General features: G+C 49.5%; 1 protein-coding gene across 3 annotated transcripts in view; it reads right to left on the minus strand.

The window, feature by feature from the left end:
• Window positions 1-14,919, minus strand: part of CFAP70 (cilia and flagella associated protein 70) — a 31,490-nt gene extending 16,571 nt beyond the window's left edge. Inside the window, exons 1-16 of one of the 3 annotated variants that reach the window (XM_053275766.1) lie at window positions 14,785-14,919; window positions 13,019-13,157; window positions 11,806-11,992; window positions 10,536-10,634; window positions 10,124-10,203; window positions 8,387-8,563; window positions 7,915-8,097; window positions 7,361-7,455; window positions 6,456-6,552; window positions 5,671-5,826; window positions 4,624-4,776; window positions 4,017-4,097; window positions 3,306-3,397; window positions 1,810-1,870; window positions 1,323-1,514; window positions 763-894 (exon numbers count right to left, since the gene is read on the minus strand). In XM_053275766.1, coding sequence (XP_053131741.1) covers window positions 763-894; window positions 1,323-1,514; window positions 1,810-1,870; window positions 3,306-3,397; window positions 4,017-4,097; window positions 4,624-4,776; window positions 5,671-5,826; window positions 6,456-6,552; window positions 7,361-7,455; window positions 7,915-8,097; window positions 8,387-8,563; window positions 10,124-10,203; window positions 10,536-10,634; window positions 11,806-11,992; window positions 13,019-13,108 — 1,875 coding nt within the window. In that variant the 5' untranslated portion in view covers window positions 13,109-13,157; window positions 14,785-14,919. The other 2 variants (XM_053275767.1, XM_053275768.1) reach the window with 2 other exon arrangements.
• Between the last annotated feature and the right edge of the window lie 64 nt (window positions 14,920-14,983).

Genomic DNA, 14,983 nt, shown 5'->3' on the forward strand with positions numbered 1-14,983 from the left:
TGACACAGAGGGCGTGGCCAATGTGGGGTCGTCATACTACCGCCTCAGCAGTGGAGGTGGGTGGGAAGCAGGGCAGAGGGGAGAGGGAGTGGAGCAGGGGCGATTAGGGGGTGCCCTGGGGTGAGGCAATGGGGAATCTTGTTGCCCCTCACCCCAAGCCCTCCAGCTCAGGGACATTTCCCCCTCCCTGCTCCATTATCCCTATGCATCTGATTTCCAGTATGTAGACACACACGTATATATCCTGCATCTCCCAAGAAGCTTGAAAAACAGCACAGAACCAGTTTTGCAGGCAGAAGGTCCCAGGTGTAATCCCTGGCATCACCAGGACAGGCGGCTCGACTGCAGCAGGAAGTGCCTACACAGTTAAGCCACTTTAAGCACTGCATCAAAATGCTACTTTTTTAGGACACATAGTACGTGCAGTTAACCACGAATCATCAGGAGCAAAGCTGAATAATGCCATCGGCATAGGTAGGGCCAGGAATGTTCTTATCAATGGCTCCTAGTCTTGGTGGCTATAGGCCACCTCCAGCTTCAGAGGCAAGATGCCTCTGAATCCCAGTTGCAAGGGAGCAAGCGCAAGAGAGAGGGCATGCCTTTATCTCTTGCCTGTGGGCTTCTCAGAGGCATCTGGTGGGCCACTGTGTGAAACAGGAGGCTGGACTAGATGGGCCTGGGGCCTGATCCAGCAGCGCTTTCTTTATGTTCTTGCAGACTCTTGCAGGGATACAATACAGCTGGTCTCCTGACCTTGCCTACCTGATTCAAAGCAACATGCATCTGATCCACCAGGTAAACGTACAGCTCGCTGAGAAAAGTCTGGAGTTGGTCAAGGTTTTCAAACGCATTTGTCTTCAGGTACTTCTCCCTCACAATTTTCACCACGGCATGCTGCAGGGAACACACAGCTACCACTCAACAAGAAGAATCCAAGTGCCCAGAAATTGCCATTGCAGGGGAGGGAGGTGGCAGAGGCAAGGAGGAGAACAGAAATTAGATGCATCGGTTGGATGTCTAACTAAATTTTCCATAGATTAGTCTTTCAAATTTAAATATAAACTCTTCAGATTATTTAAACCAGAGTTTCCCAACCTGGGGTCCTCCAGATGTTGCTGAACTACCACTCCCATCACCTCCAGCTAGAGTTTATTGTGGCTGGGGATGATGGGAGCTGTAGTGCAGCAACATCTAGAAGACCAAAGGTTGGGAACCCCCGGTTTAAACCATGCAAGAAATCCCTCTATGGCTTGTTAAAAGCTATGGCAAGTTTTGGCTCCAATTAAGGAGATCCAATTAAATTAAATTAAACTAATCAGAACCTTGAGTTGTTCCTTAAAAGCAAAATATTTCCCTGAATTGTTCAGCTCATAGTTGAGTTGGCATTTCTGGTCCTCCAGTGTCTGGCTGTCAACCGTATAACCTTCGGTCAAGTGCCTGCCAAACAGCTCGTGGTACTCCTCCAGAATGGCTCCCGCAATGCTGGTGATCTGATTGTGGTAATCTTCCACTGCCTGAAAGAGACAGCAGAGAAATAAGGGATGAGAAAGGGCTTGTGACCAACAGGGCGACTTGTCTGAACCGTTCTGAGTGAATGTGGCAGTGTGGTGTTGTGGTGAGAGCGCTGGACTAGGACTGGGGGAGACCCGAGTTCAAATCCCCGTTCAGCCATGAAACTCATACCAGCCCCACAGCCTGAACTCCCTCGCAGGGGTGTTGTGAGGATTAACATAACCATGTACATCGCTCTGGGCTCCACAGAGAAAGAGCAGGATATCAGTGTAGTAAGTAAGCAAGAATACTCCGCACCTTCTTTGCTCCTGCAGTCCTTCGAGGCAGCTGAGGACGCGGAGGAATCATCTCCTTCACCCTGAATGAAGGGAAAAAATGAGGTTGTAATGGGCAGGAAGTTGCTCTTTAAGAGCAGACTACATTTTTGAAAATGTAGAAAATTTGTCAGGAGGGAGGATAGGGTGGAGGAGAAAAGACCACAAGTCAAGCTATGACCCCAGTTGCTGGGAATAAGCCAGGGGGCAGGAGACATACATGCTGCCAATCCTCAAAATTCTTTAAGCCTGTCCGTCTGCTGAAAAGCGTGGCTAGGATATTGGCAACAGGCCTTGAGGATGGACCATGAGACTACCGAGGGGCAGCCCCATCATTACCTTCTGCATGTTGGCTCCCAGCTGGTTTTCGGTTTCTCACCCGCTCTGAGGTGGGAGGCGAAACGAAACACGGCATCACCGCCGAGCCATTTCTGGTTATGCAGGATACGCCACTGGAGGCCCAGATGGAGGGCCCAAGCCAGCTCCGGAAGGTTTCCCATGCCATGTGTGGTCCCCAAGAAAGACCCTGACCCCAAGACTGCCCCCCTGACACACACAGCCTCACTCGCTATTAGGGATTCAGCCACCTTTTCCCCCAAAAAAACTCCAAAGGGCACGATAATCGGGCAGAGCCCTCCAGTTATCATGCAGTTCAAGCTGCTCATTCCCAGACACGGGCAAAGGGCTCTTTAACCCCTTCTTCTCCAACATTAAACAAACAGAAGATTTAGCAGGGGGAGAGCAACTGCCCCTCTCCAGCCCCAACACGGCATCCTCCAAAGATTGCTGCCGGTGTCTACTTTGGGATTCTTTTTAGATTGTGAGCCCTTTTAGGACAGGGATTAACAAATAGATCTAAATAAACAGATGACTGATGGGGCCATTGCTCAATGGAAGAGCATACGCAGGTCCCAAGTTCACTCTCTGGCTGCGTCTTGAGGAAGGGCTGGGAGAGACTCCTGCCCGAAGCCTTGGAGGGCCGCTGCCGAACAGTGCAGGCAGTACTGAGAGAGATGGACCAATGGTCCGCCTCGATATAAGGCAGCTTCCTATGAAGATGAGGATGATGGACAGGGTATCTCCCGGTGCCTTTCAGTTGCTCACTCCTGTTTAATTTAAATTAAACTAAACTAAACAGAACCTTGAGTTGTTCCTTAAAAGGTGACTTGCACAGGGGAGCAAACAGGTGAGGGCATATGTTGCTTCTGGATGATTGCAAAACAGTCATATACCTCCATAACACCCAAGAGTCTTAACAGAGAAGCACAGATGTTCAGCCTTAGCAGCCTCGGAATGTGTGCACCGTGGCCGAAGGAACTCGAAGGCTGTGCTGCTTTTCTTCCCTTCCTGGGCCTGATCTCAAGCCTGTTCCAGTTACACTGGCTTCTGGCTTACATCCATGGGGAGGGCTCGACAAGCACCTTGGGGTGGGGGGAGAACTTTTACGGAAAGAGTCCCACGACCCCAGCCCCTGCGCACCGGCTGGCGAGTTCTTCCGGCAAACGCTTGGGCACTAAAGCTTTGTCCAGCACAAACTCCATCACCAGAAACGTCCCAGCCTCCACATATTGCTACAAAAGACAAACAAGAAGGTGCTTTTCAACATTGTGGCGCAGATCTCAATCATACTATCGGGGTGAGCGCCTGCCTGTTGTCACTGCAACAGAGGAAGCCAAGGAAAGGCACTCAGTGTGCATTCTGGCCAAGGCAGGCTTTACTAAAAAAAAAAAGGAAGCAGGCATTTGCATTACGACATCGTGAAAATATAAGTGTGCCCCCACTTTACTCCTAGATGTTGTTGACATCAACTCCCATAAACCCCAAGCAAAAGCCACTGCAGCTGGGGATTCTGGGAGTTGTAGTCAACATCATCTGGGAATCCCTGTTAGAGGGAACACTGGAGAGCATGCCCTCACCTCTTGCTTGTGGGCTTCTCAGAGGCTCATGGTGGCCACTATATGAAACTGGATGCTGGACTGGATGGTTGGGCCTGATCCAGCAGGGCTGTTCTTATGATGTAATGGGGAAATACCACCGTGAAAGGAATGGATCCTGTAGGTACTCAGAGACCCTTGTATTCATTCGCAAAGTTCACGTGACCCAATTAAAACGCATTTAAAACGGGTCCCATATTTAGATTCAGTCTGGAGTCTACGATTACCCTGCCACCCATTTCAGGCATCTATTTACCTGTCCTTCCAGGTTCTGGCATACAGATACAGCGGCTTCTATTAGAATTTCGGACACCTGGGGTTTCACAATAGTGGATGCCTAGCGTAGAAAGAAAACACAAGAGGTGGTCCTTAGAAGGTAAAGACTTGTCACTCCGGATTGTGGAACATAAGAATCTGCCTTATACCCTGTCAAAGCATTGGTTCATCTAGCTCAGTGTTGTCTACTCTGACTAGCAGCAGCTTCTCCAAAGTTTCAGGCAGGAATCTCTCTCAGCCCTATCTTGGAGGTGCTGCCAGGGAGGGAACTTGGAACCTTCTGCATGCAAGCAAGCAGGCAGGTGCTCTTCCCAGAGCAGCACCATCCCCTAAGGGGAATACCTTGCAGTGCTCACACATGTAGTCTCCCATCCAAATGCAAACCAGGGCAGACCCTGCTTAGCAAAGCGGAAAATTCATGCTTCCTACTGGGAGACCGGCTCTCCTCCCTGGATGAAGCTCTCCTCTCCTGGATGACTTCGTCCAGGTCTTGCCGCCCTCCCCAAATATCTCTTCTTCTACAAACTCACCAGGCTTCCATCTCTTTTGCACTGGGCCCGGCCCTCCTGCCCCCACCCTACACTCACCTTTCTCAGTGTTGGGTCTCTGGAAGGCTTGTCCTCCTTCACGTTCTTCCCAAGGACACCTTTGGTATGCGGGGTGTACATGCCAACTGGCCCAGACCTATTGAGGATGGCCAGATGGCCGACGTCACGGAAGAGGCTGAAGAGACACTTGGTCTGAAACAAGAGAGGGCCAAGGACAACCGCAAGACGGAGGGGCAATTTGTAACCAAATGACCCACAGCAAACGGGTGCTCTTGAAAGGCTGCCCTGCACTACAGCTGGGTAAGGGGGGCTTTATGCAAGTTCATCCCAAGGCGATAGTGTGATGTTTACACTAAGGGCCAGCAGCCATGCTGGGGGGTGGGGGTGGGGTGAGCTGAGTGGTCTTTCCCATGGAATTGGCAGGAGTGCTCAATCTCTGGCAGGGGTTCCCAACAGGGGGTACAAATACCATAGCAACCCATCTATTGCCACACACACACACTCTCTATGGGGTACCTGAGCTGAAGGTTTGCAACAAAAGGGGTACCCCTGTTAAAAAAAGGTTGGGGACCCCTGACCAATGGAAAAGATCCATGCAATTGGCTCTGCTTGTATGGCTGCACAAGAGAATGAGCAGGGGGTAAGGTATGAGCTTTCCCCATAGAGCTCTAGTGGGAAAGCACTGGGAAGGACTACATTTCCCAGTGCCCCCTGCACGCCTTCCAAGACATCCCTGGGAAAGACTACATTTCCCAGTGCCCCCTGCATGCCTTCCAAGACATCCCTGAGGCTCTGCTTCCTTCTAAGGGCCCTGCCCAACACAGGACTGCTCTGTGCAGAGGTCAGCGGTGGGAGCAGCCACCTCCACACTGGGCCAGCGGCCAATGTGCACAGGATTCCGCTTCGACCCTTTCAACTGAATGTGAGCCCAGGCCTATTGCATCCGCCCTTAGTTCCACATTCCCAGCCCCGTCAACGTATCTGGGGAGAAACGCAACCCTGACCATCTCTCAACTTGCCATCCTTGGCAAGGTCAGCAAAAAAAGACCAGGAAACTGTCGTCTGTCTCCAAATGCAGATGCTTACCTTTTCATACACCTCGCTGTCATGGTAGGGTACAACCCAGAATGCTCCCCGTACGCGCTTCACCCCAGGATACAGCAAAGGCACTAAGTTGACGAAAGCCACGCCGTGGAAGGAAATCGGCTCTTCGTCTCCTCCTGCACCTCCTCCTCCTCCTCCCTGGAAATGGACCAATGTATTTAGATTCATTTCCCCGTAGTAGCTTGTGGTTCCTGCGCCACAAGCAGCATAGCTTTCCTCAGCTTCCACGCAGACAAGGCTCCTGCTTTTATTGGCTCAAGCCACCCGGAAGTGACATCACACCTGGGCAATGGGCAGCCGTGGGAGCACCCAGAAGTGGCAGAATGACCACAAGGAACCAGGTGGAGGAGCAGGGAGAGACAGTCCCGGGGATAAGAGGAGGGGGAACCCTCCACGCTTGGGGGAACCCTCCCACACTTTGTATTGTTTTCATGTTTTGCTATTTTTATTGATTGTGCATAAGCTGCTCGGGAAGCCTTGTGGACTGAAACATGGGGCAAAAGTGCTTTAAATTAGGGCTGCAGAACTTTGGCCCTCCATCTTTTTCCCCTTCTTTTTTTTGCACTACAACTCCCATCATCCCCAGCCTCCGTGGCCCAAAGGGAGTTGTAGCCCCACATCTGCAGGAGGGCCAAAGTTGTGCAGCCATGCATAAAGAACGAAAGTCAAGTCAAGTCAAGTCAAATTTTATTTACGGCCCTAGACCAAACAATTATAAAGAACGAAACACATACACGTCCTTTGCCTGAACACAACTAGGGCTTTACCTTGTCTGCTTTCCCTTTGGCTTTGGTAGAAGTGGCGACAGGGACTCTGGTGAATTCCACGGGCCACTGCCGGCAATCTGCAATCCGCTTTCGAAAACTGCGGCACAGAGGAAAACAGTCAGGAAGTTGCTTTTAAGGACAGATTACCGTTTGTCGCTATAATATAAAGCTGCATGGGGCTCACCGACAGACTGACACACTTCTAGATCAAACCAGAAAAGATAGAAACAGGGCTATTTTCTCAGGTGGGTTCCAGACCTCACCCCAACTACCAACAATAAAACAAAGCAGAAATCCCAAATTCCTGGAAAAATCCTTTACTTCCCCAGAAAATCTAGAAAAACTCTCCCTTTGGGAAGCCTAGGAAATGAGATCTCATAAAGCAAAGAAAAGCCTAAAGTCACAGAGAGATAAGAAGTTAATATGTTTGCAAACTGCAAGCCCTCACTGACTGACATGAAATGCCCAAATCAAACCATAAAAGATAGAAACATGCTGTTTTTGCAGGTAGGTTCCAGACCTCGCACAGATGTTCATGGGCTTGCAAAGTGTGTGTCTGTGCGCGTGCGTGTGAGCAAGGCTTTGTGTCCCTGCTGAGAGCCTGGAGGAAGAAAAGTACTGGGACTGCATTCTTGTAGCACACCACCACTGTTCCTATTGGCTACTGTGGCTGGGGATGATGGGAGCTATAGTCCTACAACAGCTGGAGGACTAAAGTCATGCAGCCCAGCTCTACAACAACCTTGTAGGGCAGGTCACTATCATCTTGAGGGGAGGATCTTGTTTCAGAGCCCCCATGAGTGGCTGTATCAAGTTTCCCAGCCTGCTGCTCACATCTCTTTCCATTGGGCCATTTTTTAAACCCGGGGTTATGAATCCCGGGGAAATTGCCTGTCTTTTCTCACCAGAGCACAGCTTGAGGATCTAGGTAACAGCGTCTTTCCAAGTCCCACACAATCCTTTTCTTGAGAGTTTCTCCCTGAATCCTGGCATCTCTTTCCTAAAAATACATTTTTAAAAACAGACTAATTTTGTAGCAAATCCATCACTAAATCAAGCAGTCAAATGTGCTTTTACACACCAGACTCACAGCTGGAAATGGATATCAGGCTCATTTTGAATTTTTATACTCCTCTCTTGGCTAACCAATACCAGGAGACAGGATTATGGAGGAAATGAGCCATTGGCCTTCTCAGCAAGGCCATTCTGACTCACTTACAATTTATTTACTTAAATTTATATCCTTCTGAGGAGCCCAGAGAAGTGTATGTGGTTATGTTTTTCTCCCAACAACCCTGTGAAGTAGGTTAGGCTGAGGGATAAGTGACTGGCTCAGAACCCACTAAGTTTCATGGCTGAGTGGGATTTGAACTCAGGTCCTAGCTCCCCCTGGTCCTACTCCACGCTGGCTCTGTGCAATGACTTCACCGATACCCTTCCCCAGCCTTGTCAAGATCACCTCAGGTGTATTCAGGTCTCCATCCTCCTCCTCGTATCCACCACCAACGACAAAGGACTCTGGAATGTTCTGTGCCCCAGGTGCTAAGATGTTGCCAAACGGCCACTTTTTCGGACGGGGCACTGGCTCTTTCTCACCACCAAGCTTCAGGATCCCATTCTTGAACATGAAGGGGCATTCTTTCTAGAAGGGCCATAAAGCAGGATCAGCTACAAAAACCTCTCACTTGCTGGCTGGTTGTTACTGGCGTGACACCCACTTCTAGCGTCTCAAGTCCAGCCGAGAAGTCCATGCTGGACAGCTCCCTTGCTGAATCAGCAGACGTTGCTCCTTGCCCTGCCGGACAGCTCCCTGGCTTCACCAGGACAAAGCCGGAGTCTAACCACCTGTCTGAGGGGTGGGAGGAATGGGACACACCCCTACAAGTTCTATGCCACAGTCATAGGAGGATCTGCCTCGGCAGCTGACCCACCTCTCCGACTGCTGGCACTTGAAAGCCAACCATGTAGTTGTACTGGGGTCCTGTGGGAAGAAAGGCTTCTGGCACTGAGTAAGCAGCTTCCACCGTCACTCTCAGGAGATTGCCGCCAGACAGCTGAGAAGGAGAGAGCAGACTTTCCTGGACGGAAACGAGCACATCGATGCCACACTGAAAGACAAGAGCAGACTCAAGACCCGACTGCGGTGCCAGCGCAGATCTGTCTTATATCAGTTTCATGGCTGTGGCGGCCCTCAAAGGATTCCTGGGACTTTTCAATTAGTTACGGATCTCTAGCGCAGCCACTCACAGAACTACAATTCCCAGGCGGGAATGACCAGGTAATTCTGGTCATTTAAAAACCAGGCTAAATCGGCTATGTAAAGATGTCCTTAGAAAACAGCCCATAAGAAACAGCCACACTGCTGCACCTTAAGACCAGTATGATCCAGCAGCTGCAGGTCTCTGGGGTCAGAGGGAGATCACGTTTTGCATTCAGAAGGTCTAGGATATGTACAGTCTCAGGCACCTCAGGTAGAAGGGCTGGGAAAGACCTTGCCTGGGACCCTGGAGAGCCACGGCAAGTAAAAGCAGTCAATATTGAGCTAGAAGGACCAATGGCCTGACTCGGTATAAGGCAACTCCATACGGATACAAGCTTTAGGGCATTTCTACTCCACCAAACTGTCTGCCATCTCCCCTCCCAGCCAGCCAGCTGAGAGGAACGAATAGAGCAGTGTTCTTCATTGTAAGGCCTGGGAGCCAATGGTGGTCCCCATCAACCCCAAGCATGGCCTCAACAGAGGAACACAGGAAGCTGCCTTACACCAAGTGAGAGCATTGGTCCATCTAGCTAGGTAACATCTACACTGACTGGCAACAGCTCTCCAAGGTTTCAGGCAGGAGTCTCTCTCTGCCCTAGCTTGGAGATGTCAGGGAAGAAACCTGGGACCGTCTGCAAGCAAGCATGCAGATGCTCTTCCCAGAGCGGCCCCATCACCTAAGGGGAATAGCTTACAGTGCTCACATGTAGTCACCCATCCAAATGCAAACCAGGACAGACCCTGCTTAGCAAAGGGGACAATTCATGCCCACTACTACTGCAAGACCAGCTCTCCTCCTGCACCTCTCCCTCAATTGTTTATTGGGCCTGAGCGAAACTTCAACCAAAGCTGAACACAGTCCCCTGGCACCATGAAGCCACCATTCCTCCTTACAGAGCTGTACCAGGAGGCTCCTATAAGGAAAACAGCTCCTGCACCAGCTTGGAAGGCATGCACAGGATGCTGGGAATTGTAGCCCTCCCAAAAGAGCTCTTAAGAGAAGGCTACATCTCTCTCCAAAGGGCCCTCCCAGCACTGAGAAAAGCACAGTACCATGTAGTACCATGTAAACCTGCACAGTGGGAAATGGCTTTCAAATGGAAGGGTGTTTTTTTGCCAAAGTGGCCCCTGCTTGGAAAACAGTGGAGATCACTGGAACAGGGAGAGAAAGGCAAAATAGGCCTCCCTACAGAGAGGATAAGTACTGTCAGCATGGAATTTTCTGTGATGTTGTAGTCATCAACAAGTGACAAGAGTGCACAAATGAACCAATTCCCATTTCCAAGTTAAGGTGTCTAAGATCGGAGTGCCAGCCAGCAATACTTGGGAAACCAAGGCGGCTGCGATACATTGCTACATCCAGTTTGGACATTCATCTGAGCCGACGCATCTGGACATATTTTAATACCTTGGCGTCTGGTCGGAGGCTCTCCAGGGGAGAGCCAGGCACAGGGTACACTGGAAGCGTTGCATTAAATGCACACGATCCTGCAAAAAACAAAAAAAAGGGGGGGGGGAGGATTGGGAATAATCAGAAGACTTCACAAGGAAAAAATAACCCGCTGGTTGCAAGCAGAGGAAGTGCTATGCATCTTCTCTAAACCTACAGTGAAAGGTCTACCATTATGACAAGTGGTGTATGTCTCCTTCCTGGAGAGTAAATCATACTGAGCTGAGTGGGGCTTCATTCCAAGGAGAGCTGCACTGGGCCAGGCTGCAAGTATATTTCACCAATAGTGAATGCGAAAGAAACCAGGAGAAAGCTTCTCTGGATCCTCAGGAGGAGCCGGAGCAAGGAAAGAGACGAAGAGAATGCCCACCTTCCAGTAGAGGTAGAAGGTCCATCACGGTTTGACCAAGGGTCACCGTTTTCTCGTCTTTCTGCTTCTTCTCTTTTGGTAAGACTTCAATCACAGTGACTAGAAATGACAAAAGGTAAAGGTGGATGAAATGTCTGATGCTAGAAGCACTTAACAGTGCGAATATTTGATATTTTCTAAGGCATACAAGCCCTACCATTCCCTGGGAACCTCTGACAAACTTCTGATGGTGCATGAGCCAGCTGGAGAGGTCGGTATTATGATTTTTGACAAGGTCTACACCCCTAGAGAGGGAAAACAGGTAAAAGCATTGCAAGACGTACAGCTTTCAGAGTGTTCTCATGCTTTGATTGTCCTGACCGTCAGGCCTGCAGGGGACAAATTTGCAATGGGGGTCTTATAGGTTTCAAAAGTGTTTAAAAACACAAAATCTACTATAATATTTTATCAGCATTGTCAGAGGACTGGAAATGGTAATTGGCAGGAATGTCCTCCAAAGATGATTCCATGTAGAGAGGAAGACAATTTGTTTATTGCTGCCCTAGTCACCCTAACCCTTTCCTCCGAGCAGAAATGGCTACGATTTGACCCGAATTGTTTGGGGCTCGGGATAAAGAAAGGGCGATAACACAAAAAAAGCTGTAGTGCAACAATGCTATCACCTCTTTTCCATCTCTGGGGGGACGAGGGGTAGACACTGCCAAAAATCACTATAAGCATGAATCCTAGGATTCCTCAGGACGTCAGAGCCCAAGTAGGAGCACAGCCCATGGTATTGTGGTGCCTGAGGTCACAAAATGCTGCCTTGCCCCACACCCCTAGCGGGGGCCGGCCCCCTCCAAATACCAACCCTTGCAAGCTTTGAAAGTGGCACAGAGGGTGGGGAGGAGGGAAGGTTGCCAGAAGCCTCCTCTTCCTTCTTGGAAGCTTGTCAAGGAGTGTGAGGTGCTCCTTACAAACTTTGCAGGGGTCAGATCAGTCCCAAGGATCTGCACCAATGGTGAGAGCAGAGGGGCATTTTGCCACCCTGCTGATGCCTCAGGAATCTGCCACCCGAGGTGACTGCCACACCTGGCCTAATGAAAGGGCCGCCCTTGAGTCTAAGTCTATCTACATCACTTTGTGTGTATTTAACTCTCTCTGGCACACACAAGGAGCCAGAGGTTCCCTGGAAATCAGAAACTTAAACTTGTCATTGCGTGGGTTGTTCTAAGAATCTCAGCTCGAAACCTCAAACAGAAATCTGGAAGGGAGAGGCACTTTGACTCACATAGCAATGGTTTATGTGCAATGTCATCCAAATAGTGTGGCCCGTCAGGTAGGCAATCAAAGGTGGCGGTGAAATTGTACTTCGCAATTCCATCTGGAGCAGAATCCACTTTCGGGGAGTCGCCAAGGACGACGCCATTGTATTCGGCCCGCACATATGTCACTGGCCCATCTCCTTTGACCCCTCTCTATCCAAGAGGCAAAAAGATGGGCATTCAAGTTGCTTAGTCTGGACAGAGCAGATTCAAATGCTACGCCAGCCACACAAGATCACACTCTCTTTCTCTGTATTCATTCATTCCAGCATCATCGGGGGACTCAGTTCAGGGATGGAGCAGAGAAGCCTCCACCCCCCTTTCCCCCTTTTTTAATTCCTCCCCCGCTCCCTGCCCCGGGCTGATGCTCAGCTGCCCTCAACATAGCTCCTAGAAGCCATTGAGCATGCTCAGTCCTCAACAGGTCATTTTGGGGAGGGGGATCTTTTCTTTTTCCTTTGCATATCTGACGAGTCTCCCAAATACACAGAAACCACTACCTTTTCGGTAGGTGGCTCCCATTTCACTGGCTGGGTGATGGGTACAGGGATCACCAAGTTCAGCATTAGAAAGAATGACAAGATTGGACCTACAACAACATTTTACTGTATATCCCTGCTGTGCATTCACTGGAGCTTGTGCCTGACCATGGTGAATGTTTTAGGCACTTCCCCCTCTCAGAAGCAGAAGGGGTTGTGACTGTCTTGAGGGATATTCTACAAGCTGAGACGTTTCCCGATCTTTTTGTTCAAGCCCTCCTTCCTCCCCTCCTTGCTACTGAGTTCTATTAGCTCCACCCATCTGGTTTTCTGTTAACTGCCCCAAGTCCATGGACATTCCATTCCATTGTGTTACATTTGAGCAATCTGAGGGTGGGTTGTTGTTGTTTTTTGCCCCCTTAGATTTTGTTCTTCAAATATGTTACACCAACATATCTGCAGAGTACCCGGAGTCTGCCAGTAATTCCCTCTCATTTGCAGGTGTTCCACTAATGTTTCCATCATAACATTTTCCGCTCTTGCAGAAATAGATATATGCAGATAATAATGATTACTACTCATGACCGTATTCTACAAACTAATGTACTGAATGCAAGCTGAATGGAGACTTTCTCAGATAGAACATTTACCACTATCAACATTTACCAACATTTACCATTTACATAAATAGACCATTTACCAAGTCACGTCCTTCCAGCACTGTGACGCTCACAGGCTTGGCTAAGGTTGCTAGGGGCTCCGAATGGAAAAAGGAAGGTGAAGCAGCCATGGAGAAGCAAGTTTCTTTACTCCGTTGGTGAACAGAGACAGTGATAGATCTGTAAGATAGAGGAAGTGGGCTAAAGTAAAACACACACCTGTCTGACAATATACTTCCAAACAACTACACCAGTGCTGAACCTGAAGACGTGTAGGTTCCTCTGAAAGTGAGCTCCACTTTAAGCTACCAAAAAATGCTATTCAATTTCATCTGAACTCTAGAGAACATCTGCATTCACACATGTATGTTATCTGTACACAGGCCCAGCTATTTGCAACTTTGAGTTGAACACAAGTACATCAGTACACTTCCTATCTCTATCCAACATTCCAGTGGGCTCGTGCCTAGGTTCACTTTTAAAATGAATGTAGGTTGTCTTTCACACAAAAAACATGTGCATGGGAATCTGAATTCAGGTACAATGTACTGTCTAAATAGGACTTAAGAGTTTTGCTGATGAAAGAGTCCTGTTGGACCAGACCAAGGGCCTATCTAAGCCAGCATCCCAAAGTTACTAGCAATGTTCAGTGTGATGTTTCAGGGCAGGAAAGCAACGACACTGCCACGTCATTCGCTCCCAGTACCTGGCATTCAGCGGTCCGTGGCCTCTGAACCTTGCATTTCTTAAGGGATGAGATGGAGCATATCACTACTGTTAATTCCAGGTCCAAATCAAAGCGCTGGTTCTCACCTACCAAACCCTTATAGGCTAAGCACCTGTATATCTCTGGGCTTGCCTCTCTTGGCCAGTTATATCCTGGCCTGTGAGGTCTTCTCAGCTGGCCCTCCCTAGTGTCCCAGGCCCTGGAGTAGTGCCTGGTGCCTGGGACTGTAGGAGGGCCTTTTCTGTGGCTGACCCTCTTCTTTGGAACACTCTTCTCCCCTAGATTCGTTCAGCTCCCCTCCCTGGCTGCTTTTAAGGCTCTTCTTAAGATCCACCTGTTCCACCAAGTGTTTCCCCTCTAATTAATTATACTTATTATTTTCAAATTAATTGTTATTGGTATTGTTGTTGTTCACCACCTAGAGTCTTTGGAGGAGGTGGTACGTATATAAGAAAATCATAATACATAAATACATAAATACATACTGCTAGGGATATGTATATACCACTTTTCAACAGAAGTTCTCAAAGGGGTTTACATAGAAAACTAACAAATGAGAAGGCTCCCTGCCCCCAAAGAGCTCACAGTACTAAGGAGGACACCAGTAGCAGCCACTGGAGGGATGCTGTGCTGGGGATGGACCGGGCCAGTTGCTCCCCTCCTGCTAAACATCAGAGAACCGCCCCGCTTGAAAAGGCGCCTCTTGATGGCCGACACGCAGAAGGCTATGGGATCATGAGAATCTGCCATATGCCAAGTCAGCCCATTGGTCTATTCTAGTTGTTGCTGAAAAGCAGTATATAAACGTTAAGAAAGGCAATAAAGAAAGCCAGCGCTGCAAAGGGTTTACACTCTAAGCCTTACTTTTAAAAAGAGAAAAGAAAGAAAAACCACCAAACCAGCTTTGCAACAACAACCCCGCGAGGTAGGCTAAGCAGAAAGGCAGCCAGGGAGAAGTTTCCTAGCGGAGGTGGCGGGGCCACAGGGGCCCTGGGGCGAGGGGGGGCAGCCCCCTCTCCACCCCCCGCAAAAAAATGGGGCGAAATGGGTGACGGAGCTAAACGGCGAGCCGCCGCCTACCTGGCCGCGAGCGAGAGGCGGACGAACGAGCAGCCTGAGCGGCCTTTGCCAGCGCGCTTCGCGTTACCATAGCGACGCCTCTACGCCATGCAATTCTCGCGAGACGTCGATCTCCCACCGCCATTATAGTTGAGGGCAAGGGGGCCCTCTGCTGGGCGTCAGAGACAGCGCTTGAAGCGGGGGAGGAGGAAGGGGATTG

The sequence above is a fragment of the Hemicordylus capensis genome, chromosome 13 (genome assembly GCF_027244095.1).
Source record: "Hemicordylus capensis ecotype Gifberg chromosome 13, rHemCap1.1.pri, whole genome shotgun sequence".
Classification (NCBI taxonomy): domain Eukaryota; kingdom Metazoa; phylum Chordata; class Lepidosauria; order Squamata; family Cordylidae; genus Hemicordylus; species Hemicordylus capensis.